The sequence below is a fragment of the Myotis daubentonii genome, chromosome 1 (assembly GCF_963259705.1).
Source record: "Myotis daubentonii chromosome 1, mMyoDau2.1, whole genome shotgun sequence".
In the NCBI taxonomy this organism is placed as follows: domain Eukaryota; kingdom Metazoa; phylum Chordata; class Mammalia; order Chiroptera; family Vespertilionidae; genus Myotis; species Myotis daubentonii.
Window position 1 is genome coordinate 22,594,864 of NC_081840.1, and position 27,574 is coordinate 22,622,437.

General features: G+C 42.9%; 2 protein-coding genes and 1 long non-coding RNA gene across 8 annotated transcripts in view; 2 read left to right on the forward strand and 1 right to left on the reverse strand.

Moving 5' to 3' along the window:
• On the forward strand, nt 1-27,317 carry ALDH6A1 (aldehyde dehydrogenase 6 family member A1). Of its 5 annotated transcripts, none has more exons than XM_059690666.1 (12): nt 1-133; nt 12,377-12,436; nt 13,748-13,822; nt 13,987-14,148; nt 14,376-14,454; nt 14,881-15,183; nt 16,851-16,972; nt 18,475-18,664; nt 18,870-19,051; nt 22,347-22,526; nt 22,790-22,888; nt 26,140-27,317. In XM_059690666.1, the coding sequence occupies exons 1-12, from the start codon at nt 86-88 to the stop codon at nt 26,242-26,244; spliced, it is 1,605 nt and encodes a 534-aa protein (XP_059546649.1). In that variant the 5' UTR covers nt 1-85; the 3' UTR covers nt 26,245-27,317. The 5 variants fall into 5 exon arrangements, with proteins under 5 accessions (XP_059546649.1, XP_059546657.1, XP_059546686.1 ...); XM_059690674.1 differs by having other exon boundaries at nt 12,377-12,433; XM_059690703.1 differs by lacking the exon at nt 1-133 and adding an exon at nt 4,417-4,653.
• Nucleotides 142-2,146, forward strand: LOC132231557 (uncharacterized). Its single transcript, XR_009452077.1, has 2 exons — nt 142-271; nt 777-2,146. It is a non-coding gene; the product is annotated as an uncharacterized LOC132231557 (long non-coding RNA).
• The window catches only part of BBOF1 (basal body orientation factor 1), a 47,356-nt gene continuing 41,374 nt past the window's right edge, over nt 21,593-27,574 (reverse strand). For both annotated transcript variants that reach the window (XM_059690744.1, XM_059690725.1), the window contains one exon: nt 21,593-23,023. In XM_059690744.1, coding sequence (XP_059546727.1) covers nt 23,012-23,023 — 12 coding nt within the window. In that variant the 3' untranslated portion in view covers nt 21,593-23,011. The remainder of the gene's footprint in view (nt 23,024-27,574) is intronic.

The following is a 27,574-nucleotide window of genomic DNA, read 5'->3' on the forward strand; positions in this document are numbered from 1 at the left end:
ATGAAGAGGCGCGGCAGGATGAAGGGCCAAGTCTGGCAGCTGCAGCTCTGCTGGGGAGTCACGGGGAGTAGAGGCACCGGGAACCATGGCGGCGGTAGTGGCGGCGGCGGCTGTGCGGGCTCGGATCCTGCAGGCGAGTGAGGGTGGCGCCGAGGGGTCGTGAAGCTAGGAACTGGGTCGTTTCCGTCCACTCTCTGAGTCAACCCCATCCTGGCCGACCCTGCTGTTCCCACAAGACCTGTCCGGCCCTGTCCCACCCCCCGCGCTCCAGGTCGGTCCTCGTGGGATCCAGCCCCGGACCATCGTGGGATCCTGCCCCTCCCACCCTTTTACTCTTGAGCCTCCCCTCGCGTGGCTCTGGCCCGCTCTCCTCCTCCAGCCCTGCCCCCTTTCTGCTGCCACGCTCGCTTGCACTCACCTCTCCTTGGTCCTCTCACATTCTCTCCCCTTCACCTCTGTACCTGCCACCTCGCTGCCCCGAAACTCCCCTCTTGGGCACCTTTTTTAGAGCCTTTTCACCTGCCAGGAGCGTCCAGATTGTGTCCTTCCCCCACCCTTACTTCACTGTCTCTAATCCGAGCTGCAGGGGGTGGGGAGGAGGAGGCACTGAGGGGCGAGGGTCAGTGGGTGAACTTTGAATCTGCTTCTGGAAGCGTCCGCCAGGTTTCCCCCCAAAGCAGCCCTGTGCTGTTTTCCCCAGCTGTGGCCATTTGCTTTTCCATCGCCCCGGGCTGCCCCCTTGCTTGATGAGACTTTGTTAAACTTCTTCTCAGCAGAGTTATAGTGTTCGTATTGGCAGTAAACAAGAAGATATCTAGGCTACTAGTTTGCCCCAAGCACGTGCCAGGGACTAAACAAATCTGACACAGGCGAGAGAAAACAAGTGTAAGTCCCAAGTTCCTGCTCCCAAGTCCGTTTTTAGTGGGCCGGTGCACCCTCAGCCTTGCCCATGGGCACGGGGTCCGGGGGATTGGGTCCTAGGGAGCCAGCCTGGGAGGTGATAGAGCTGCAGGAGCTCGTGCCTGAGGCCTGTGACCTCCAGCTCTCTCCATCGCCGTTCCCTTCTTGTTCGTGGCTGAGCAAGGACTTAGAAGAGGAGGCGAGATTTACTGCCGACAGCATGGCCCCTCTTACTCATTACCTCCAGCCCGGGGACTTCTTCCTTCATATTACTGGACTTTTACATAATATTGGTATTTACCACTTTTTAGTGAATTCTACTGCAGAAACGTAATCGTTTTTAAGATTCTTAGCAGAGTCAGCAAAGGTCTATGTTGAAATATGCTATTTAATGGGAAAGTGTGGAGAATGGATTGGACGGGTGTGTCAGATGGATGATATAGCGTCACTTGTATATTTCTTACTGTGATCCAAGGTTTTTTTTTTCTAGTGTCCTATTTTAGTAGTAGACAAGTGAAATTTCCACCCTGTGTTTTCCAGTTCTCCTTGAAATCTTTTAATGAAATTTCCTTTTTTTTCCTTTGCCTCCTTCCCTTCCCCTCAATCACAATGAATCATTAAGAAGAGAGCCTTAACCCTGAACAGCTGCTCAGCCCTGGGACAGAAGGGTTTCAAGTTCGATTCCCCGTCAAGGGCACATGCGCGAGGCAACCAATCGATGCGTCTCTCTCTTGTCATTGTTTCTCTCTCTCTCTTTCTCTGTCTTCCCCCCTTCTCCCTCCTTTCCACTCTCTCTAGAAATCAATGGAAAAAATATCCATGGGTGAGGATTAAAAAAAAAAGAGGGAGAAAGATCCTTAAGAGGGCACTATATTTTGTCTTTTGCATCAAGGTGAAGAACCTCCCTCCCCATATACTTTATTTTGGAAATACACTATTTTCTTAGTCATTTGGAGAAACTTATGAATTTAGAACAGAAATAGTAATCCTTAAGCCAAATAGTAGTTACTGTAACATGAAACTTTGATAAAGAGTAGCCTAGCCGAAACCGGTTTGGCTCAGTGGATAGAGCGTGGGCCTGCGGACTGAGGGGTCCCAGGTTCGATTCCGGTCAAGGGCATGTACCTGGGTTGCGGGCATATCCCCAGTGGGAGGTGTGCAGGAGGCAGCTGATCGATGTTTCTCTCTCATCGATGTTTCTAACTCTCTATCTCTCTCCCTTCCTCTCTGTGAAAAAACCAATAAAATATATTTTTTAAAAAAAGAAGAGTAGCCTAGATTCTGGCAGTCATGAATATTAGAGGACTATCGCCCTAGCCAGTTTGGCTCAGTGGATAGAGCGTTGGCCTGCGGACAGAAGGGTCCCAGGTTGATTCCAGTCAAGGGTATGTACCTCGGTTGCAGGCTCCTCCCCACTCGGGTCCTGGCTGGGGCTCATGCAAGAGGCAACCAATCATTGTGTTTCTCTCACATCGCTATTTCTCTCTGTCTTTCCCTCTCTTCCACTCCAAAAATCAATGGAAAAATAGCCTCAGGTGAGGATTTTTAAAAAATTTAGAGGACTATCAAACTGACCTGTAAAGGAGAGAGTTCATGTTTTCAGTTATTTAAGTACATAGTCAACATAACATCTCTATTATGGTTGTTAGTAAAATTTAGAACTTCTGCTTCTTGTGGTATTTTCTGATTCCCATTCAGAAAACCAGTCTTAAAGAGTCTCAGTGATTTGCCTCAGTGATGAGGTATAAAAAGCACAGCCTTAGCTGGGTGGCTCAGTTAGTTGCGGGTTTGATTCCAGTCAGGGCACAGAGCTAGGTTGTGGGTTCAATCCCCGGTCAGGGCACATGCCAGAGGCAGCTGATTGGTGTTTCTCTTTCTCATCCATGTTTTTCCCTCTCTTTCTCAATTCATTCGTCTCTCCATTAAAAAATCAATAAAAACATATCCTAAGGTGAGGATTTTTTTAAAAAAGCACAGGCTTCACAATTATACTGAGATTCTATCCCAGCTCCACCATTTCTAGTTTTTAAGAATTTTGAAAAAGAATGTTTGTGAAGATTAGAATTCATGAATATAACGAAGTACGTTACCTGACACTTATGGCTGAAGTCATCCAAGGTTTCCCGACTAGGAACTAAATTCAGGACTTAAGTCTTGGCATCTCTTTCTGTGTCAGGCACCCTCCCCAGGCTTTGGGAAAGGAGAGGTAAATAAAATACTCACTGAAAGCTTCCCTATTTTAATGCAACAGTAACTGCTAAATAATAGGAGTGCACAGAGTACTACAGGAACATATGGAAAGAGCCCCAGACTCAACCTGTGCAATTCAGGAAAAGCTTCCAAAAGGAGTTGGCTCTGGGCTTGAGTCTTGCAAGACTAGCAGGCCTTTAGCCAAGGGGAGAAGGGAGTTCCTGGTAAAGCAAGTACAAAAATAAACGCTTAGAGAACAAGAAATTTGGTGTGACTGGACTTAGGGTAGTTTCTTCAGCAACAGTGCTAATAACTGTTTCTTAGGAAATGAAGAAACTATAGATATAACCTGTCAAAAACTATTTGATAGATTTTTTGTTTTTGTTTTTTCTTTTTAAATATATTTTTATTGATTTCAGAGAGGAAGGACGAGGGAGAGAGAGACAGAAACATCAAGGATGAGAGAGAATCATCGATTGGCTGCCTCCCGCACGCCCCCCGGTCCCCTACCCCACCCCCCAAACCTCCCCTCGCGCCCCCCCCCCCTCACTGGGGACTGAGCCTGCAACCCAGGCATATGCCCCTGACCGGAATCGAACCCGGGATCCTTCAGTCCACAGGCCAACGCTTTATCCACTGAGCCAAACCAGCCAGGGCTATGTGATAGTTTTATTATACCAAATGCAATGCCTTTTATGCCTTCTTCACAGCAGGGAGGCTCTGTGCAAGTGAAAAAAATAAAACTAAGTAACCTAGAATGCTCAAGTTGACTGATGCATGCATTTTCTGCCCTATAAGAGAGTATACATGAAACAAAATTAATATCAAACGATTGCTTGGTGTATACTCATTCTTTCATTTGGCAAAATATTACTGAGTGCTTATTCTATTCCAGAACAGTGCAAGGGGATGAGGACCATCTAGTGATCTAAGGGGAGAGACACTTAATAATTAAGATGTTATTCCATAATACGACATGAGAAATAAAGGAATTCAGGTGTATTATGAACTCTACAATTAGGTACTTCACCTAGACCTGAGATTAAGACTGAAAAACTTCTAAGTAACACCCCGGTCAGTATGGCTCAGTTGGTTGGCTGTCATCCTATGCATCGAAAAGTTGCTGGTTCCACTCCTAGTCAGGGCACATGCCCAGGTTGCAGGTTCAATCCCCGGGAGGGGGCATGCCAGAGACAACCAATCGATATTTCTCTTTCCCTCTCCCTGCCTCTCTCTCTAAAAATCAGTGAAAACATTTAAAAAGAAAATTTCCAAGTCTGCTACTTCTCTCACTCTCAAGAGTTAACCTTGTTTCTTCTACTTCAGAGGAAACAGAAACCATAAAGTGAGAACTTCCTCAACTTCCTACTAGCAAACCTACAAAACTGATCCAAAGTGATGGCTAAGTAGAGAAGAAAGTAGGAATGAATCAAGCAAGGGAATGAAGAAATTTCAGGCAAGAAGCAGCAGCCTGTGCAAGAACAAAGAGAGCTCCAACTATGTTCCAAATGGCAGGAACATAGCACAGAGGAACCTATGAAACTAGGGAAGTAAAGATACTATGTAAGTCTTCTCAGCAACATCAAGATTAGCCTTTATCCCTAGGACAGTGGGAAGCCATTGGAGGGTTTTAAACAAAAGGATGATCTAACCAGATTTGTGTTTTAGAAAGACCCTTTGGCTATGAGATGGAAACTAGGTTCACAAGATTTAAGATTGCAATCCAGGTTAGAGACAATGATGGTACGGGTGATGGCAGGAGGGGTAAAAGAAAAGGGGTGTATTCAAAGATTTCTGGGGGAACAAATTGCCTGGACTTATTTTATTCACTGTGAAGAGAAAGGGAGGAGTTGGGATGACATTCAGGTTTCTGGTTGGGCAACTAGGTGAACAATGAGCAGTCCCATTCACTGCAAGGTGGCCTATAGGAAGCAGAAAGGTTAGTGGGAAGAAGATGAATTCAACTTTTTCAACCTTTACCTAAATAACAAGTAGAGATAGAGCAAAGACAGTTAGTTATGTGGATATTACCTGAAGAGGAAGATTCTGGCTAGGAACTACAAATTTGGGCATCATCAGGATCTAACTATTTAAGCCACAGGAGGAGATAAAATCACTCAAGGAGAGTATGCAGAATAAGAAGAAAAGAAGGCCTAAGACCCAATTCAAAGTGGCCAGGCAGAGGAGAATGAACTAGAAAAGGCAGAGAAATAGCCCAAGAGAAAGAAGAGATACCCGGGTATCACAGAAGGCAAGTGAAAAGGGGGTTCAGGAAGGAGGGCATGATTACTGTGTTATATAAAACTAGTGGCTCGGTGCACGAAATTCGTGCACTCGAGGGGGGGGTCCATCAGCCCAGCCTGCGCCCTCTCGCAGTCTAGGAGCCCTCAGGGGAGGTCCGACTGCCACGGAAGCGGGAGAGGCTCCTGCCACCACCGCTGCACTTGCCAGTCTTGAGCCTGGCTTCTGGCTGAGTGGTGCTCCCCCTGTGGGAGCCACTGACCACCAGGGGGCAGCTCCTGTGTTGAGCGTCTGCCCCCTGGTGGCCAGTGTGTGTCATAATGACTGGTTGTTTTGCCATTCAGTCAATTTGCATATTAGCCTTTTATTTGTGCACTCCGGGGGGAGGGGGGTCCCTCAGCCCAGCCTGTGCCCTCTCGCAGTCTGGGACCCCTCAGGAGATAACGACCTGCTGGCTTAGGCCTGCTCCCGGGTGGCAGAGGGCAGGCCCAATCCCTAGGTGCAGCCTCTGGTCGGGCTCAGAGCAGGGCCGATTGGGGAGTTGGGGTGCCGCCCCCTGTCATGCACAGAGCAGGGCAGATTGGGAGGTTGTGATGCCACCCTCAGTCATGCTCAGGGTAGGGCCGATTGGGGGGTTGGGGCACTGCCCTCTGTCACACTCAAGGCAGGGTCGATGGGGAGGTTGCGGCGCCACCCCCTGTCACACACACAGCAGGGCCAATCAGGGGGTTGGGGCGCTGCCGCCCCCTATCATGCACAGAGCAGGGCCCATCAGGGGGGTTGGGGCTCCCTACCCTGTCACACACAGAGCAGGGTCAATCAAGGGGTTGGGGAGCTCCCCCCTGTCACTCACAGAGTAGGGCTGATAGGGGAGTTGGGGCGCCACACCCTGTCACACACAGAGCAGGGCCAATCAGGGGGTTGGGGCGCCGCCACTGTCACACTCAGGGCAGGGCCAATGGGGAGGTTATGGCTCTACCCCGTCACACACAGAGCAGGGCCCGTGGTAGGGGGGTGGCGCCGCACCCTGTCACACACAGAGCAGGGCCAATCAGGGGGTTGGGGCGCCGCCACTGTCACACTCAGGGCAGGGCCAATGGGGAGGTTATGGCTCTACCCCGTCACACACAGAGCAGGGCCCGTTGGGGGGGGGGGCGTTTGGGGCGCCGCACCCTGTCACACACAGAGCCGCAGGGCGATCAGAGGTTGGGGAGCTCCCCCTATAGGCACAGAGCAGGGCTGATCAGGAGGTTGGGCACCTTCCCCTGTCACACACACAGCCGCAGGGCGATCAGGGGGTTTGGGCGCTGCCCCCTGTCACGCTGATCCCGGTGCTGGGAGGCCTCACGGCTCCGCTGATCCCGGTGCTGGGAGGCATATTACCCTTTTACTATATAGGATAGAGGCCTGGTGCACGTGTGGGGGCCGGCTGGTTTGCCTGAAGGGTGTCCTGGATCAGGGTGGGGGTCCCCACTGGGGTGCCTGGCCAGCCTGGATGAGGCGATGATGGCTATTTGCATCTAGTCACACACCCTTCAGGGTGGGGGTCCCCACTGGGGTGCCTGGCCATTCTGGGTGAGGGGCTGAGGGCCATTTTCAGGCTGGTGAGTGACTGAAGCTCCCAACCGCTCCTTTTTTTTTTTTCTTTTTTATTCTGGGCCAGCTTTAGCTCTGAGGCTCCAGCTCTTAGGCCTCCACTGCTGAAAGCAGGTTTCTGGCCTTTGTTTACCTTCTGTATTTGAAACAATGTTGCGGTCCTGCTGGCTGAAGCCCGGGGTTTTGTTTAGCTTCTATATTTGTTACAATGTTTCTTAGAGAGCAGCTGAGAGGCCGGCAAGGCAGGCGGGGAACCTGGCTTCCTCCGTCACTGGAGCAAGCAAGCCTCCCTGTTCCCGTCAGCTGCCTGGCTGCTGGCCGCCATCTTGGCTGGCAGTTAATTTGCATATCTCAGTGATTAGCCAATGGGAAGGGTAGCGGCCATACAGCTAATTACCATGTGTCTCTTTTATTAGATAGGATTTCCTAGGGTTGAGAGACCAAAGATAGGCCGACAATTCCTTTATTACATTAAGTTTATTAAGGGAACTTATATCTGAGGCTCCTCTTGTGTGACTGGAAGATGGTATGGATATCCTTTGTGCCATGTGGCAGGCACTAAAGTAAGCATGTCAGACTCGCAGCCCACAATGAATATTTTTGCGGCCCAGCCAATATAGTGGTATGTAAAAAAACATTTTAATAAAATTTTGTAACTTTATTTTTACAATATTCTGTTAGACATAATTATTAATAACAAACTACAACATTGGCTAATGACAGATTACTATAATCATGTTGCATTCCTTTCCCTTATGCTCCTTACTCGCAGGTGAACCATTTCTCTCCGCTAATATTAGCAGTGAATATTTTAGCAGCTGATTGCCACATCATTAGTCTTGTACTGACTTGTTTGGTGTGCGCAATAGGAAATATTTTGCTTTCGGAGAACAAGAAAAACAGGTTTATTTGCGTTATGCTTATTTGTGCAGTTATTCAGTGTCTGGTAGGTTAATGTTCAAGAAAAAATATTAATTTTTATTAAAATGTTCTATTTTATGTTAACGATTACCAATTTATATCAGCCCTTTGTATTTAGCATGTCTCTATCTAAATGAATCTATATTTCTATGAAAATTGAAGCTTTTGTTTTTTTGCAGCCCACATAAACTTAAACCTTGTTTATTTGGCTCATGTTAGCCTTTGAGTTTGACATGCTTGCACTAAAGGGTTCTATAGGACAGGGCTGGATGGATGGGGTACTGGGGCATGAGCTACCCCAGATAAATGTTTTGTGTGCTTGATTGGGGTGGGGGTAATGACCTATTCCAGGAACCAGCATGCTTGGGGCATAGGGGAGGGGTAAATTAGATAGTCCCTGGGGGGATTTGTGGGAAGCAATCTTTGTTCTGGCCAGGATCTAGTTAGCAGGGCCCCATAGCTGTCACATCATGGCATAGTCTCTCCTCCACACCATGTCACCTTTGCTAAGAGGTCAAGTATGATGGAGTCCATGGGATGTAGGAAGTGACTGGTGTTCAATCATGAAGGTTGGAATAGATTGAAGAGTTAGTGGGAAATGAGGAAATAAAGGTAATTAGTATAGAGCAGCGGTGGCCAACCGGTGGTCTGTGAGGTCCTAATGGTTGGCGACCGCTGGTATAGAGAACCCTTGCTATTGGATGGAGAGAGGTTTATAAGATACAGGAAAGAAAGGATAATTGATGGAAGTGTAAGAATCAGCAGAAGCCCGGGCCGGGTGGCTCAGCTGGTTGGGCGTCATCCTGTGCACCAAAAGGTTGCTGGTTCAATTCCCTGGCAGGGCACATGCCTGGGTTTCAGGTTCAAACCCCACTAGGGAGCGAGCAGGAGGCTGCTGATCAATGTTTCAATCTCACATCAATGTTTTTCTCTCCCTCTCTCTTCCTCTCTCTTGAAAAATCCATAAAAATATATTTTTTTGTTTTGTTGTTGGTAATCCTCACCCAAGGATATTTTTCCATTTGTTTTTAGAGAGAGTGGAAAGGAGCGGGAGGGAGAGACAGAGAGAAACATTGATGTGAGAGAGACACATTGATTGGTTGCCTTCCACATGCACCCCAACTAGGGCCGGGTATCAAGCCTGCAACCGGTACGTGCCCTTGACTGGAATCAAACCCAGGATCCTTCAGTCTGCAGGCTGACGCTCTGTCTACTGAGCCAAACCAGCTAGGGAAATACAAATATTTGTTTTTTAAAGAAAGAAATTTTTAAAAAGAGGCAGCAGGAAAGGTTGGTGCATGGATTAGCCTTAGACTGGAGGACAGACCCCATTTCAGTCAGTCCACAGATATTGATTGTGCACCTCTGTCTCCCAGTCACTTTGTTCTCACAGAGCTTGCTAGCTACTTTCTCCGTTATAAGAGGGAGGAAGGAAAAAAGATGGGTATAATTGCAGGTCAATTTTATAGATTTGCTAGTAGGAAATTCTCATCTCATGGTGTCTGTTTCCTCTGAAATTTAGGAAAGCAAAGTCAGCTCCTGAGAGTAAGAGAGGAAGTAGCAGGGTTGGAAGTTTTAAGAGAATTGATAAGTTTTTAAATAGCAAGGAGTGAGAACAAGTAAGTATTTATAATAATAAAATAATAATGACAGTTATTAAACACCAACCATTTTTCATATCTGTACAGTTTTGATCACAATAACTCTGTAAAGCAACCAGTACGTGCTTTGACCGGAATCGAACCCAGGACCCTGCAGTACAGCAAATTGACGTTCTATCCACTGAGCCAAGCCGATTAGGGCAATACAAATATTTTTAAAGCAGGTGAACAAGCCTATCCTAATGGAACTTACAATCTTTTGGGTAACAAGTACTTAGGCAATTACAACAGAGACAAATAAACCTGATAGGGGAAATATTGGCTGCTATGGAAGTACAACAAGAGGAACACCTAAACTAATCTGAGGTGGAGGGAGTCCAGCCCAATGCACCTTTCTTTTGTTCAATAGATATTTATTGAACACCTACTATGTACCACATTGGTATTGGGGACATGGCTATAAATAAGACATGGTGGGCTCCAGGACAGTGTTGGTGGTTTGAGATAACTTTTGTGAGGAATGGAGGAAGAAGCAGAATAGGCATTTAGAAGGTTTGTCTGCTGGTCCAAAGGACCCTTTCTCCTGGACAGTGCTACAGATGCACAAATTCTTGCACTTCATGCAGCGCTAAACCTTTGGTTAATGTTTTCTCTATTCAGACAAGATAATAGGTTAATATATTCCAGTCCAAGGTATTTCATATTGCTCACTTTGATTAGACTTTAATATTTATTAAATCAACTTCCATAACATATACATATACAAACTGTTTATTTAGAGCAAGCATGTCAAACTCAAAGGCTAACATGGACCAAATAAACAAGGTTTAAGTTTATGTGGGCCGCCAAAAAACAAAAGCTTCAATTTTCATAGAAATGTAGGTTTATTTCGATAGAGACATGCTCAATACAAAGGGCTGATATAAATGACTAATTGTTAACATAAAATAATAGAACATTTTAATAAAAATTAATATTTTTTCTTGAACATTAACCTACCAGACACTGAATAACTGCACAAATTAATAAGCATAACACAAATAAATGTATTTTTCTTGTTCTCCAAAAGCCAAAATATTTCCTGTTGCACACACCAAATAAGTCAGTCCAAGACTAATGATGTGGCAATAGGCTACTAAAATATTCGCTGCTAGTATTAGTGGAGAGAAATGGTGTGCCTACGCGTAAGGTGCATAAGGGAAATGAACACAACACAATTATAGTAATCAGTCAGGGAATGTTATAGTTCGTTATTGATAATCTATATATATAAAAGGCTAAGTGACCAGCTGACAGGCCAGTACCTATGACATGACAGGGCAGACACTTAATGCAGGAGCTGCCAAGCAACAGCAACTTTGCAAAGTGGCCTCTCTTCAGGACTCCTCAGGGGATGTCAGACTGCTTGTTTTGGCCCAATCCCCGCAGGCCAGGCCAAGGGACCCCACCTGCTGGAGGGACCCCACCTGCCAGAGGGACCCCACTCACTCCACAGACGCCCTTCAAGCCCCAGCACTGTCCCAGGTGCAGCTGGCTGAGGTGGGACCATGGGAGGTTGGCTCCAGAGCATGTCCAGCCCATCTCGCCTAGCCGGCCACCTTCTAATTAATTTACTTTCAATGTGCATGAATCCGTGCACCGGGCCTCTAGTTATGTATAACAGGATATTATAAAAATTAAGTTATGAAATTTTATTAAAATGTTTCTTACATACCATTACATTGGCTGGGCTGCAAAAATATTCATTGTGGGCTGCATGTGGCCCACAGGCCGCAAGTTTGACATGCTTGATTTAGAGAGTTACTGTAACTGACCCCCCTCCAGTATTCTAATCATAATCTGTAAGGTACATGTGGCATTTTTAAAATGAGCTTTATTGAAATGAAGTTGACAGAAACTGTATATATTTAAAATGTACAATTTGATAAGTTTTAATATTTGTATACACCTATGAAAACATCACAATCAAGATAATGATTATATCCATATCCCCAAAAGTTACCCTCTACCCTCTGCTGTCCACCTCCCACATCATCTTTAGGTAACCACTGATGTGCTTTCTGACACTACAGATTAGTTTGAATTTTCTAGTTTTATATAAATGAGTTATCCAGTATGTACTCTTTTTATGTATGGCTTCTTTTACTCAATATAATTACTATAATTATTCAGGTTGTTTCATTCATTTTTATTGCTGGGTCGTAGTCCAATGTATGGATATACCACATCAGTTCCTCTATTCACCCATCTAATGGTAGACGTTTGGTATATTTCTAAGTTTTGGGCTGTTATAAATAAAGCTGCTCTGAACATTTGTGTTTAAGTATTTGTATGGGCATATTATACTTATATTTGATACTTGGTTATATACTGTCTTACATTCAACACCTATTGTGTTGGATACCATGCTAAGTGTTTTCATACTGTTAGATTTATGGTGACTACATTTTCCAGGCCAAAAATTAGGAAAATATGGACTAGTGAAAGAAAAATATCAATTTTTAATTGATATTAGAGAGAGAAAGGGAAATAGAGAGAAAGAGAGACAGACATCGATGTGCAAGAGAAACATCAATTGGTTGCCTGCCATAGGCACCACCACCAGGGATTGAACTCGCCACTAAGTATGTGCCCAGGGACAATGCTCAACCAACTGAGCAACCTGGCTGGGCAAAAATTATTTTTTTTAATCAGGACTGTCCAGAAATTCAGGATACTGTCATTATAGTTTCTTATTTTCTCAATTTGCTGTATCTCAGTCTCATGTCTTTTCAAAGATTATATGACCCTTGAGAACAACAAACATCAAGTCCTTTTTCATATATCCACAATAACTAGTATAATATTAAGCATATAGTAGCCATTCACTACATTTTTAATAATTTTCTGCTCTCATTTATAAAAATAATCATTCTTTTACCTCACAGGTTTCTTCCAAGGTGAACTCCACTTGGTATTCAGCATCCTCCTCCTTCTCTTCTTCAGTGGTGAGTTTATTTGGCATGAAAAGTTGACTTCTGAGAAGGAATCCAGTATAATTTTTGGATATTCCTCAAAATTTATCTTCTTTATGTAACTGTGATCAGAGTGTATGTGAAACTTTCTTCTGGGTTTTCTTATTTAATATGTCCATTATGTTAGGATTTTAATGGCTGCATTATATTCCATTAAGTATACATAACCTGAATTAACTCATATTTTCCCCATATGACATTTAGATTGCTTCAGTTTTTCAATATTGTTTTACAAACATTTATTTATAGTTTGTTTTTGTTTGTTTTTTACTTCTTTTAGATTATTTCTCTTCTGAAATAAGATAACTGTGTTAAAAGTTACAAACATTTTCATGGCTTCTAGATATTTAGTTGATCCTGCCAGGTGATTTGTACTTCTTGATAACCTTTAGAGTTGTTTTTACAGACCTTGTGTCTGTCAGCCATATGTAGTACCTAAAATCTAATAAATAGGACTGGTGCTCAAAATCCTTTCTACAAAGCATGCACTCACTGTAGCACAGTCACCCTTCACCTTTTTTGGTCCACAGACCCTTTGGAAAATTTAACAAAAGTAAGCTTCTCAGAAAAAAAAATCACAGATAAAAACATTTTAAAAATATTTTGATCATAGCCCTAGCCTGTTTGGCTCAGTGGATAGAGGTTGGCCTGCGGACCAATAGGTCCCGGGTTCGATTCCAGTCAAGGGTACTTACCTTGGTTGCAGGCTCCTCCCCAGTAGAGGCACCTCCCAGCCCTGGTCAGGGATCATGCAGGAGGCAGCCAATCGATGTGTTTTTCTTACACCAATGTTTCTCTCAGTCTTCCCCTCTTCCACTCTCTCTAAAAGATCAATGGAAAAATATCCTTGGGTGAGGATTAAAAATAGACATATATTTTGATCATAAAGGTAAGACATTATCATGCTAATGTAACAGAACATCAGATGGACCAAGAAGTCACAATAGAGCTAATCTTTGTTAACACACAATCTGCTGCTTTTTTAGTGTAAGCTTTACAGTGACATGTGTTTACTCATGAAGTTCCACTGTGTGATTAGCTGGGAATTTCCTATTTTCAGAGAGATCACAGTTTTCAGAGACTCTGCCACATCTTAACAAACACTATAAACAAGTCTATTGTGTATCGCTTTGGGAGTGACAACATTTCTAAAGAGCAGTAGATTCCTTATCAAGCCAAATTCCTTCCTTTTTGTGATAGTGAGAGAGAAAAGTAAAACAATTAACTAATACAGTATTGTGTGTGTGTGTGTGTGTGTGTGTGTGTTATTGTTGTTTTTTCCAGCCAACTGTAAAACTCTTCATTGATGGGAAATTTGTTGAATCCAAAAGTGACAAATGGATCGACATCCACAACCCAGTAAGCAAAGCTGCTTAAACTGACTAGCCTAGAATTCTGGGAACATGGTGGGAAAGTGGGGACCTAGGTGTCTATCGTGAAGCACATAGTGTTGCCTTTGTAGCCATGAAAAATGGAGAAGGCGAGGCCAGGGCAAAGGATGATGTGCTGCTTTTTCCCATCAGGCCACCAATGAGGTCATTGGTCGGGTCCCTCAGGCCACCAAGGCTGAAATGGATGCAGCTGTTGCCTCCTGCAAACGCTCTTTTCCCGCATGGGCAGACACTTCAGTATTAAGCCGTCAGCAGGTTCTGCTTCGCTATCAACAACTTATTAAAGAAAACTTGGTAAGAAATCTGAATGACACCATTTTCCAAACTGTTGTCTATAGGAGACTTGTCACACCCACAGAGGCCCTTTTAGCTGCACTCCCTCACTGTTCAGTCCAGAGAGATGTAGATCATGGTTCTCTTTCTTATATTACTTCTCCCCAGTTTCATCCTTCCTTTGCTGCCTGAGAACTAAAAGGAGACACACCCTTGTATTGGTTTCTATTTGTGTGTTTTCTCTCTAGAAAGAAATTGCCAGGTTAATCACTCTGGAACAAGGGAAGACCCTAGCGGATGCTGAAGGAGATGTGTTTCGAGGCCTTCGTAAGCTGGGTGTCCCTCCTGGGGAGCTTCAGGGACATTTGGAAAAGGAGCAAAAGAAAGTGGGAGACAAAGATCCCTTAATGAGGGATTGCTTCTTCCTTTATGTTGATTTTGTTATCCCATGATATCTTTTTTAATACTTGTGGAAAATACCAATACTTCTCAGCAATCTATGAAATTGGTTTACTTCATTTTTTGTTTTACTCAACTGATCTTCCAGTAGGTATGTACATTTCACTGTCTTTTTCCCATTTAGAGAATCTCATTTTGCACAAGCCCTTCTCTCATGGAAGGTCAAGTCAGTGTTTCTTCCCTCTGTCCTTGGCCTGAGCCACTCCCTGCCCTCAGGGCTTATTGGAGCATGACCAAGGCAGGTAGTGTACCCTGTGGGCAGCTGCTGGCCTGACTGCTTCTTCTCTGTTGCAGAGGTGGTTGAGCATGCCTGCAGTGTGACATCCCTCCTGCTGGGAGAGACCATGCCATCCATCACCAAAGACATGGACCTTTATTCCTACCGTCTGCCTCTGGGGGTGTGTGCAGGCATTGCTCCATTCAATTTTCCTGCCATGATCCCCCTTTGGATGTTTCCCATGGCCATGGTGTGTGGAAATACCTTCCTAATGAAACCATCAGAGCGAGTCCCTGGAGCAACTATGCTTCTTGCTAAGTTGCTTCAGGACTCTGGTGCCCCTGATGGAACACTGAACATCATCCATGGACAACATGAAGGTAACTGCCTTTCAGTACATGGCACTTAATCTGGCTTCCCAAATATCAAGGTGATGAGTGGTGATGGGTGTTCTAGAATGAGGAACCTAGGGATGAAGGGATTTACTAAGTTACCTCCATGTTTGAAGGTAATATTTGTTAACTGTTTTGCTGTCTGTGTGCTAAGGTAACTAACTAGGGAGTAGCAGTGCTTCTTGCCCTACGAAATACATTGGGACAAAGAAATATGGATCAGGGCATGACACAGATAAAATTAAAGAAAAAGTTTTCACTTTAATATTGAGATAATTTATGAGGATTTTTAATTCAGAGACTCACTTTATGGACCTCAGAGAGACTAAAAGCCTCCTAATTCATATAATAATAGCTACTACTTAAAAATTGCTTCTGTGTTTCAGGCACTGTTTCTTGTATCTTACATATATTATTTCATTTAATCTTTATAAGAACCCATTTAGATAGATGCTATTTTTCAATTTTACAGATAAGAAAATTGAAGCATAATGAAATTAAGTAATTTGCCCAAAGTCACACTGCTAAAACCTTTCAGAGCCAAGATGTATATATCCAGGAAGGCTGAACCTGGTTTTTACTTTTAAATATAGTCATGTGGCACATAACGATGTTTTGGTCAACAACAGACTGCATATACAACAGTGGTCCAAAAAGCTTATAATAGAGTTGAAAAATTCTTATCACCTAGTGACATTGTAGTCATGGTAACATTGTAGTGCAATGCATTACTCACACGTTTGTGGTGATGCTGGTATAGAAAAGTATAGCATATGCAATGATGTATAATACATACTACTTAATAATGATAATAAATGACTATATAACTGATTTGTGTACTTACTATGCTATTCTCTGGTATTTTAGAGTGTACTCTTTCTACTTAAAAAAGAAGTTTGCTGTAAAATAGTATGTCGTATTATGCTGGCAGCAGCCTTATACATCTCACGTTTACTGCACCTGTTGATTGCATCATTTTCTCTTGTGTTTAATTTAATCTCATATTTTTTATACAGAAGCATACTGTACAGGTTTGTAGCCTATGAACCACAGGTTATACCATCTAGGTTTGTGTAAGTGCACTCTATGATGTTTGCGCAATGACAAAATTGCCTAATGATGAATTTCTCAGAATGTTGTCCCCATGGTTAAGCAGCACATGAGTGTACTATGCTATATTGTCTCTCACATAAGGGCACAGCAGTATCTGAGAGTTCTGGTATGTAGTGACAGTTGAAGAAATATCATATTCTTAAAGAACAGAAGTGTTGAGTATTGAAGAGCTGTTATTTTGGAGAATTTTATAAGAGTGTGTTTGAGCCCAAACTGAGGACAGTGCCAGGAAGCACGATCTCAAATGCTCTGAAGGGCTGTTATTTTCAAGAAAAATAGGAGTTGTAAGTTTCAGAGTTAAAAGTGGAAGTTCTGGAATAGCAAATGAGAAAAATAATGAAAGGGAAGATGCTAAATAGACTTTATAGTTTAAAGAATTAAGAGGACAAAGAAAGAGAGAACTTCAAAATAGGAATCCAGCATTGAAACACAAAAGTATGAAAATTTCTCCCTCATAGCAGTGGGGAAAGGGGAAATTTGTTATGTTGAGAAACCCATAGCCATTTGTTCCTTTATGGTGATCATTTATTTTCTTCTTACAGCTGTGAACTTCATTTGTGATCATCCGGATATCAAAGCAATCAGCTTTGTGGGATCCAACCAGGCAGGAGAATACATCTTCGAGAGAGGGTCAAGACATGGCAAGAGAGTTCAAGCCAACATGGTGACTTCTTATTCCTTTTTTCTCTCAAACTTTATTATATGTATTAAAATTACCTAGAAACAGCCCTGCAGCAGAGGGGCCTCTCCTCCCACTCTAACGCCAATGTTTCCTTATTCCCATTTCATCCTGAATAGCTCTCCTTTAATGATGAATATTGTGATTAGGTATTGATTTCAGAGAGGAAGGGAGATGGAGAGAGAGATAGAAGCATCAGTGATGAGAGAGAATCATAGATCGGCTGCCTCCTGCACACCCCTCACTGGAGATTGAGCCTGCAACCCGGGCATGTGCCCTGACCGGAAATCAAACCCTAACCTCCTGGTTCATAGGTTGATGCTCAACCACACTGAGCCACACTGGCTGAGCAACTTTAACTACCTTTTATCTTATACAACAAATTTGGGTGCCAAGGGGCACATTTTTCCCTGAGAATGTTATTCATATTCTTTGAGCTTTAGCAGTAACAGCTGAATTCTGGTTCTGGCCCTGTTTCTTCCTTCATACCATGTTTTTCTAGCCCTTTAACCTTTTCCTTCTTTTAAGGCTATCCTAACTGCTGTCAAAATATCTTCTTCCCTAAGAGTTCAGACTAAGGCACTGAGAAGAGCCCCATATCCCTATATGAGATGTGTGGTTTACTAGATTGCATAGTTTTGCTGTTCTCTTACTAGTTCCTTGTCAAATAGTTGGCAATTCTTTGATACTAAATATAAAGTCCAATTGCTACTTTCTTACTCTTTGACTAACGTTGCATAAAGGATAGCCACCCGAGCACAGGTTTGGAAACTTCATGATATGCCGACTTCTTTCTTTTCATGGCTGAGTGTATTTTGGCCAGTTTGACTTAAGTTCCTCCCAATTCACAGTATACCATGTGTAATGGGATAAAATTAAGTAGCTGGCATGGTATTTATCCATGTAGTCAATTATAGTTGTATCTGAAAACATCTGTGTGGAAATGACCAGATGTTATCCTTCATAGAAGTTCATGAGGATGTGTATCTAGAAGCAAGCCAGTCTGGGGAACCTCTTTCCAGAACTTGTTTATCAGGAGAGGCTACCTCCTATTTTGTTTCATCTGGCTACTGGCATTATTACTGGCAGTTGTTTACACTGCTATTCATGTAACTGGAAACCCCAGCAGACAACAAATTCTTTCCTATCTAACAGGAAAGAGAAAGTAGTTCTCATTGGTCCTGGATGCAGTGTTAGCCTATCAGTTTGACTTAAATGTGATGATTGGGGTTCTTTTTTTTTTTTTTTAATCTAAATAAACATGTATCAGCTTATCAACTGAGAAGGGGGAAAGTAATCTGGAGACTTGCTCAATGTTACCAGGACTTTAGCAGTATCAAAATAATCAGTCTATCCTCAAAGCAGCAAAGGATAAATTCTCTAGTCCTTACCTTAAATGTTCATTTGAAATTTCATATTATTTGCCTAATTTTTAGCATAATTTTATTTTCTCAAGGAAGATTCATGTGCTTTCTATATTTCCTTAGGGAGCCAAGAACCATGGGGTAGTCATGCCAGATGCCAATAAGGAAAATACACTGAACCAGTTGGTTGGGGCAGCATTTGGAGCTGCTGGTCAGCGCTGCATGGCTCTTTCAACAGCGATCCTTGTGGGAGAAGCTAAGAAGTGGCTGCCAGAGCTGGTGGAGCGTGCCAAAAACCTGAGAGTCAACGCAGGTAATATGTTATCTGCCTCGCTCCTTTAGACTTTGCATTTGTTAAAACCAAGCTCTTGGTTTTAACATTGGCTTTGGCCAATGGGAGCAATCATATCGTTTTTTACCATTGCCTCTCTTTATACTGTACCTGTTTAGATTAATCTTTAGTTGGCAGTCATAAGTTATGTTAATGAAGGCATTAAACACTTCTGTGTTGTTTATAGGAGACCAGCCTGGAGCTGATCTTGGCCCTCTGATCACACCCCAGGCCAAAGAGCGAGTCTGTAATCTGATTGATAGTGGAACAAAGGAGGGAGCCTCCATCCTTCTTGATGGTCGAAATATTAAAGTCAAAGGCTATGAAAATGGCAACTTTGTTGGACCAACCATCATCTCAAATGTCAAGGTAAACAACTCTGGATTATTTGTTTCCCAGATATGGGAGCTGAAGGCACTTTAGAGGCTATGTTATCTCTTCCCTCCAATCCTATATAATAAAGAGCTAATATGCAAATGGTCATCGCTCCCTCACACCCTTGTGCCCTTGTGCCAGAACTGCTCAGACACTCAACACTGGGAAGAGAGGAATGGGGACCAGCCAGGTACAAATGAGCTCACAAGAGGAACGGGGACCAGCCAGGCACAAATGAGCTCACGAGAGAGGAATGGGTACCAGCCAGGCTGCGGCCTGGGAGAGGGACAAGCCGTCCACCCTGCGGTCCCGGATGCCAGCTCCTGTGGCTGCGGCCCAGGAAAGGGACAAGCCACCCGCCCCGCAGTCCCAGGCGCCTGCAGCTGCGGCCCAGGTGAAGCCACCCACCCACGGTCCCCTACGGCTACAGCTGACCCAGGCAAAGCTGGCCTGGGTCCCGGGTGCCTGCAACCGGCCAGAGGAGGGAATCCTGGGTCTGGGATGCGGGGTGAGGCAGAGGCGGTTAGGGGGTGATGAGGCCAGCAGGGGAACAGTTAGGGGCGATCAGGCAAGCAGGCAGAGGTGGTTGGGGGTGATCAGGCAGGCAGACGTGGTTGGGGGCAATTAGGCAGGCAGAGGTGGTTAGGGGCAATCAGGCAGGCAGGCAGAGGGGTTAGGGGTGATCAGGCAGGTGAGCGGTTAGGGGTGATCAGGCAGGTAAGCGGTTAGGAGCCATCGGTTGCTGGGGTCCAACCCCAGCAGGTCCAGGGGTTCCCAACGGCGTAGATGGAGTCGGTGATGAAGGAATGACACGGAGACAGCGTTCAGTTGATCAGCAGCCTAGCCAGGATCTCCAGCCAAGTTCTGGTCTCGATCTCCAGAGAGGTTCTGCTTCGGATCTCCAGCGAGGTTCTGTAGCCATGTTCCCTCGCTAGGTTCTCCAGCCAGGTTCAGTGTCCAGGTTCCAGTCAGGTTCTCCTGCCAATCTCTGTAGTCAGGTTCAGTCCAGGATCCCTTGCCATGTTCTCCCGCTAGGCTCTGTCTCTAGGCTCCGAGGCCAGTCCCTCTCCAGGATCCTCCGGCATGCTCTCTCCAGCGAAGTTCTTCTGTCTCTAGAGAACGTTCTGTGTAGGTTCTGTGCCTAGGCTCTGTCTCTCTTGGTCCTGTCTTCCAAGCCCTGTCTCCTTAGTTCTGTGTTCTGAGTTCTGTCTCTCTGTCTGGTTACATCTGTATTTATACCAGTTGATTCAATCCTATCAATCTCTATTACAAAGGTTAGGGCGTTTCTTATCTCCATTCCAGGGAGAAAAGATTATGTAGTTTAAGCATGATTGTTCGTAGTTAAAGGGATTAATTACCCGCCTGGCACTTAGTTGAGGGGTTTTATTCCCTCCCTAACTTCAGGGGAAAATCCCTACCTGGGGATTCAACCTTTCTCAGAGAGGTGACCTTGGTTAAAACACAGCGCCAAGAAGGTGAGCAAACATATTAAGAACCGTATGCCATATATGCCAGGTCCCTTGAAACAGCAAGGATGGACCGGCTCCCGGCAATCGGTCCTGGATTGGGAGAGGCAGTTGGACATCCCCCAAGGGTTCCCAGATTGGAGAGGGTGCAGGCCAGACTGAAGAACCCCCCCTTGCACAAATTTCATGCACTGGGCCTCTAGTTTATAAATAAAGAACATTTAATGACTAGAGACTTCATTTCTTGCCAGAATTATTCAGTTATTTTATCTAGAGTCTGATTTAATCTCCCTTCTCACTCATGATCTCTTTCTACGCTACTAGTATTCAATAAACTTTTCATAAAGGGCTAGATAGTAAATATTTTTGGCTTTGCAGGGATATGCAATGTCTGTCACAACTACTCAACTCTTGACATATTAGTATGAAAGCAACCATTAACATTATGTAGCTGTGTTCTGTTGAAATTTTATTTATGGACAATGAAACTTTAATTACAAATAATTTTATATGCCATGATTGATTTTTTTTCAACCATTTAAAAAATATAGAGCCCTGGCCGGTGTTTCTGAGTGGTTAGAGCATCAGCCTGAGCACCGGAAGGTCATGGGTTCAATTCCCAGTCCTGCAAGTACCTGGGTTGCAAGTCCATTCCCAGCCCCGGTCAGATACATGCAGGAGGCAACCAATCAATGTGTCTCTCTCACATCAATGTTCCTCTTTCTCTCTCCCTCTCCCCCCCTCCCTCCCTCCTTTCCATACTCCCTCTAAAAATGAATGGAAAAATATACTTGGGTGAGGATTAACAATAACAACAAAAATTATTCTTAGCTTGTTGGCTGTATAAAAACAGGCAGCCATATTTGGCCCAATGACCATATTTTGCCAATCCCTATCTTATACTTGTTACTTATTTGTTTAATGTCCATCTTTTTCCCATTCCTTCTTATTCCTAGCTTATAGTTATTGCAGTGTTTCCATCAACATATCAACCACCCCATATTTATTGAGTACTTACTCTGTGCTCTAAATTTAGCTGCATCTTTACCAGAAAGTGACAAAAGGAAGATAATTTTTATTATCAAATAAAAATGTTTATTTATTAAAACTCTACACGTTTTTCAGCTAAAATTAATGGCTATGTTGAGGTTAGGAGGCTTTTTTTGAAATACATGTGTCCCCACAAATCCTACTATAATCCTGAATAATTAAGTTGAATTTAAGTGTAGTAGAAATTATGAAATCTCTTGCCAAAGAACCATGGAGGAAAATACCCACTTATAAATAACAAACACAGCTGACTAGCTACAGTGGTAAAGAATGTTTTGTATGTTTAATGTAACCTGCTATCAAAATATAAATGTGCAGACTCATTTGGGAAACAAAGGAATGAATGAGAATGGATTATGTTATAGAAAACTTAGCACAGGGTTTCTTTAAATAGAAAGAAATCTCCTGTGGTATTTTAAATATATATTTGATTCATTTAAAAAATGAATTTTCATGTAAGTTTTCAGTAACATAATAATTGTATAAACAGGTTATACAATTATAAAAAAGGAAGCTAGTGATGGGTCATGGGACCTAAAAATACAGTGCTTAAAGGAAAGGATTGTAATTGTAATTAATAGAAATTTCAAGTTACTGATAAAGATTGGTAGCTTGGAAGATGGAACACAGCAAGAAAGCACTTTTAAAAAAATAAGTGCTTTAAAATGAAAAAAGATTACTAACATGAAAGCTGTCTATGTAAACAGTGGGCTCTAAATTAACAAATAAGCATAAAATACTGACTTCTTTTCTGGATACATCACTCCTGGCAGCCAAATATGACTTGTTACAAAGAGGAGATTTTTGGTCCAGTTCTTGTGGTTCTGGAGACAGATACTTTGGATGAAGCCATCAAGATTGTAAATGATAACCCATATGGAAATGGAACTGCCATCTTCACCACCAATGGAGCCACCGCTAGGAAATATTCCCACTTGGTGGATGTTGGACAGGTTTGTGAAAATAATTTTTAGGAGATTCTTATAGCCATTTACTGTTTCCTGGGGAGATGGTAAACAGTGGTCAGTTGCTACCACTCTGATCTCCCACAATGCCCCATTTTCTTCCTCGGGAATAAAGGTTCAGTGAGATGGATATAGGGTGGAAGGTGGGTATTTAAACTTGACTCTAATGCCACGCATTTATGCTTCTAAATGGAGAGTTCCTTTGTTTGAGTCCTTTTCTTAATATCTGATGTGGATTTGTTCTGCTTTAGGTGGGTGTGAATGTCCCCATTCCGGTGCCTTTACCAATGTTCTCATTCACTGGCTCTCGATCTTCCTTCAGGGGAGACACCAATTTCTATGGCAAACAGGTAACAAAGTTTTTTTAAATGTCTTTTCCTCTAAGAAACTTTTATATATTCAGGAACAAGGATTCTGCAAGGAAGGGTCTGCCAGCAGCCTCTGTGAGGTCATACATTGTTCAGCACTGCTTGTCAGTAGGTCTCCTAGAATAGATTTGAAAGAGAACAGAGTTTTAGGGAAAAAGCATGCGGAAGTCCAAGCCTTTATATATGCCCTTTCCTCTGCCTCCTCATTTTCATCTGACTAACTCTTAATCACCTGTCATGTCTCCATTTAAAGAATGGACTCCTCTAGAAAACCACTTGACTACCACCAGCCCTTTCCTCAGTGCTCAGTTGGGTATGCCCTCATGTGCTCCCACCAATCCACATATTTCTCCCTGTAATGGTTATTCACTTACAAAAAATTTCTTTGAGCACCTTCTTTGTACCAAACACTATTCTAGGCACTATAAATACAGCACTGAACAAAAGCAGATCTGAAACCAAATTGCCTGGGTTCAAACCCCAGCTTGGCCAGTTATTAACTGTGTGACTTTGGAGATACCTTTTCTTTGTCTCAGATTTCTTCATCTGTAAAATGAAAATAACAACAATACCTATATTTCATGAGGTTATGAGGATTAAGTTACCACTGTTATCACATTCTTCAGGAGGTGCATACTTCCTAAGGCAGGAACAGTCATGGCATATTCAAACAGCAGAAATGGTCTGGAGCACAGGGAGTGAATGAGTAAGACAGTGGGGTAAGAGATGAGGCTAGAGAGGTAGGCAGGGACAGTCATGTAAGAATCTTTAAGCTATGCTAAGAAGTCCTCATCATCCTTTAGTTACTTATCTGCAGCACCTGGCACAGAGCAGGTGCCCAAACATATGTTGAACAAATGGTTTAGTGGAAGTTCTTTATAGTCCTACAGAAATTCAGCCATTTTGGAATATTCAGTAATAAATTACATTTTTTTTCTATAAAGGTCTCTCTTTTAAATGTTAATAAAAAATTAACAGTGGACTTACATAGCAGAATATGGCAGTGTGGCTAACTGGCTAAGAAAAAATTTGATTATTTGGAGGCTTATTATACAGTTTGTGACAAAAATGACAGCTTTTATAAAACGAACTAGTTTATACTATTAACAAAAATTTCTTTATAAGTTACTCTGTAAGTGAGGCTTCTTACAGGAAAAGACTGACCTCAGATAGAGTTTGAAGTCTAAAATCCTCAGGTAATTAAATTGCTAATTTGTATTTTAGAAATGAAAATGTCATCCTATATAATAATCCAATATAATAAAAGAGTAATATGCAAATTGACCCTAATGGTGGAATGATAGGTCACTATGATGCACACTGACACCAGAGGCAGACGCTCAATGCAGGAGCTGCCCCCTGGTGGTCAGTGTGCTCTCACAGGGGGAACTCTGCTCAGCCACAAGTCAGGCTGATGGCTGCGAGTGCAGCAGCAGTGCGGCCCGGGAGGAGCAGGCCTAAGCCATCAGTCGGACATCCCTCAAGGGCTCCATGGCTGCCAGACGGATGTCTGACTGCCGGCTTAGGCCCGATCCCCCTGGGGAGCGGGCCTAAGCCAGCAGGTGGACATCCCCAAAGGGGTCCCGGACTGCAAGAGGGTGCAGGCTGGACTGAGGGAACTCCTTGAGTGCATGAATTTTCATGCACCAGGCCTCTAGTCCTTTATAATAAAAGCCCAGCGACCAAATGGCAGAACGACCAGAACACTGAAACAACCATGCCCCCTCGCCCTGGCCGGCCCCACCCCCAATCAGCCCCCATAGGGGCGGGCCGACTGGACCCCACCAGTGCACAAATTTGTGCACTGGGCCTCTAGTCTATATATACTCTTCATACTTACTCTTCATACTTCTCTTTTTTTATATATATATACATATAAAAGCCTAATATGTTAAGTGTCCGACTTGGTCGACCATTTATTTGGTCGACCGTTTGATCAGTTGCTATGACATGCACTGACCATCAGGGGGCAGACACTCTGATCAGTAGGTTAGCTTGCTGCTGTGGTCGGGCCAACTGGGACTGGAGCCAACCTCCCACGGTCGCTGTCTGGCCTCTAAAATATTTCTTCTAATTAATTTCCTTTCCATGTGCATGAATTTGTGCACTGGGCCTCTAGTTCTTACATAATGAAATGTAAACTTTAGTTGTATCTTATATTGAAAGTATATAATAATCTCTAAAGTTGTTTTCAATATATTAACATGGCCCAGAATGTCAAGTAATTCTAGAAGAGTATTTCAATCAAACTACTGGTTTTTTCCAAACAATATCTTTTTAGCTTTCTAGTAATTTGGTGTTAGATCTGTATAGTCCAGTGATGGCGAACCTTTTGAGCTCGGCATGTCAGCATTTTGAAAAACCCTAACTTAACTCTGGTGCCGTGTCACATATAGAAATTTTTTGATATTTGCAACCATAGGAAAACAAAGACTTATATTTTTGATATTTATTTTATATATTTAAATGCCATTTAACAAAGAAAAATCAACCAAAACAATGAGTTCGCGTGTCACCTCTGACACGTGTGTCATAGGTTCGCCATCACTGGTATAGTCTATTCTCTTTTGCTCAAGCCTATTATAAAATAAACCATGTAGATTATAAAGACTTAAATATGCTGAACTTTTTTTGACTTACATGTTATAGATTATTTAGAAATGAATGTGTACACCAGACATTTTACTTTAGATTTGTAAGATATTGTGGATTTTATTGCTTCAGTATAGCTATTCGTCACTGACAGTTGTCAGAAATGCCTAATATATATTTCATTCTTTCACTCCTTTCTCTTCTTCATGGGAAGGAGAGATTTGTATGCCATTTCATTTTCCCCTCACACATTGCTATGAGGTGAACATTATGTCACAGATAAGGCCGAAGGTTAAACGGCAGTCAACAAGGAGTAGAGGCAGGATTTGAGCTATGCCTCAAGACCTCGGAGCACATGATATTCAGAATGACCTACAAGTTTAACAGATTACAGTGTTGAATTGGCCAATATCAGCATAATGATAACTAAGGTTTGACTGTTTACTATGTGCCAGGTATTATGCTAAATGTTTTAGATAAATTTTTATGAACAATATATTGGATTTTAGTTGTACCTATTCCTCAAGTAGGAGAGTGAGTAGTACTTCTCAGCACCTCGTTCAAAAGTTGATTAAAAGAGGAATCATGAAATCTCCCCAAAATATATGCTAATTCTCTCTTTCTTCCTTTGTTCTCTTTAGGGCATCCAATTCTACACTCAGCTAAAGACCATCACTTCTCAGTGGAAAGAAGAAGATGCTACTCTTTCCTCACCTGCTGTGGTCATGCCTACCATGGGCCGTTAGAATGAGTTGTTCCAGACTCAGCCCATCCTGAGTCATCTCCCTTTATTCTTGACCACCTTCATTTGCCAACTTTGCTCAGATCAGATCCCTGAGAATGGAATACCTTGTAACTAAATCTTTCTCAGGACCATTACCCCTGCACAGTTGCTATAGAGAGACTCCTGGTGTAAATCTGAAACCGGATTTACTTACTCTTCATAATTCTCTTTTTGAGGTAACTGTTGTTAACTGTGAAATGTTAATCTGAAGGAGAGCTTAGAGCTGTTTTCTAAAAATTCTTCCCTCTTCTGATAACTTGAAGGGAAGATTAGTGTTTGTAAAGATCATCCATAATTCACCCTTTGGTTGACCTTCAAACAGCCCTACATAATTGCCAGTGGGGGATACACCACTGCCAGGCTTTCCTGAGCCTATCATCCAATACTACACAAGATATAGTCCATTTCTACTTATCCCACAGTTGTGACAACTATTTCTTTCTTTTTGCTGAATGCCACTTTGTCCTAGTGATTCATGACCACTAAATTCTATCATCACCTCTGTCCTGCTTCTTCAAATAATTTTTCAAAGATACCTCAGTATGCATTGGATAAATCTCCATTTTGTTGTGTGTGCCAAATGTTAAAGTTTAGGGTTTGCTTCAACAATCATTAATTAACAATTCAGTTATTAACTCAGATGCCAATAGGTTTTTTGTTTGTTTCTAGACCCAGATATCAAAGGGAGTTTGCCTTAAGCAAGTCTAGCCTGATTATACTTTTTAATGAAACAACCCTTAATATAGAATAACTGACTAGGGTCTAAGACATTTTTAAAGCTTTTCATGACATAAAGTAGTAAAAAAGAAATGTTTTGCCCTGCCTGATGCAGCTCAGTTGGTTGGAGCATCATCCTGTGCACCAAAAGGTCGTGGGTTTGAATCCTGGTCAGGGCACATACCCAGATTGTGGGTTCAATTCCTGGTTGGGATGTGTACAGGAGGTAGCCAAACAATGTTTCTCTCTCTCTCTCTCTCTCTCTCTCTCTCTCTCTCTCTCGCTCTCGCTCTCTCTCTCCCTCTCTTCCTCTCGCCCTCCCTCCCTCTCTCCCTCCCTTTCTTCAAAATAAAAAAAAACATATTTGAAATAAAAGAAATGCTTTGACAGATTCTTTTGCTACCATTAATTCAACTATGTCTTTGATGTAGCTAAGCTTTAAGTCAAATAGATATTGATATGCTAATCAAAACAGCTTCTGCCTTTTTGCTCTACATTCAGTTGAATCCTGTCTTTCTGATGCAGTTTTCACCCAGTGAACTAGGAGAAGGCTTCTGGCTCAGATAGAGTAAATA

Excerpts from the sequence above, each read along its gene's own strand:
- ALDH6A1 (XM_059690666.1), top strand. The coding sequence starts at position 86 with ATGGCGGCGGTAGTGGCGGCGGCGGCTGTGCGGGCTCGGATCCTGCAG. Across the intron at positions 12,437-13,747 it reads CCTCCTTCTCTTCTTCAGTG|CCAACTGTAAAACTCTTCAT; the intron begins GTGAGTTTATTT and ends TGTTTTTTCCAG. Across the intron at positions 13,823-13,986 it reads GGATCGACATCCACAACCCA|GCCACCAATGAGGTCATTGG; the intron begins GTAAGCAAAGCT and ends TTTTCCCATCAG.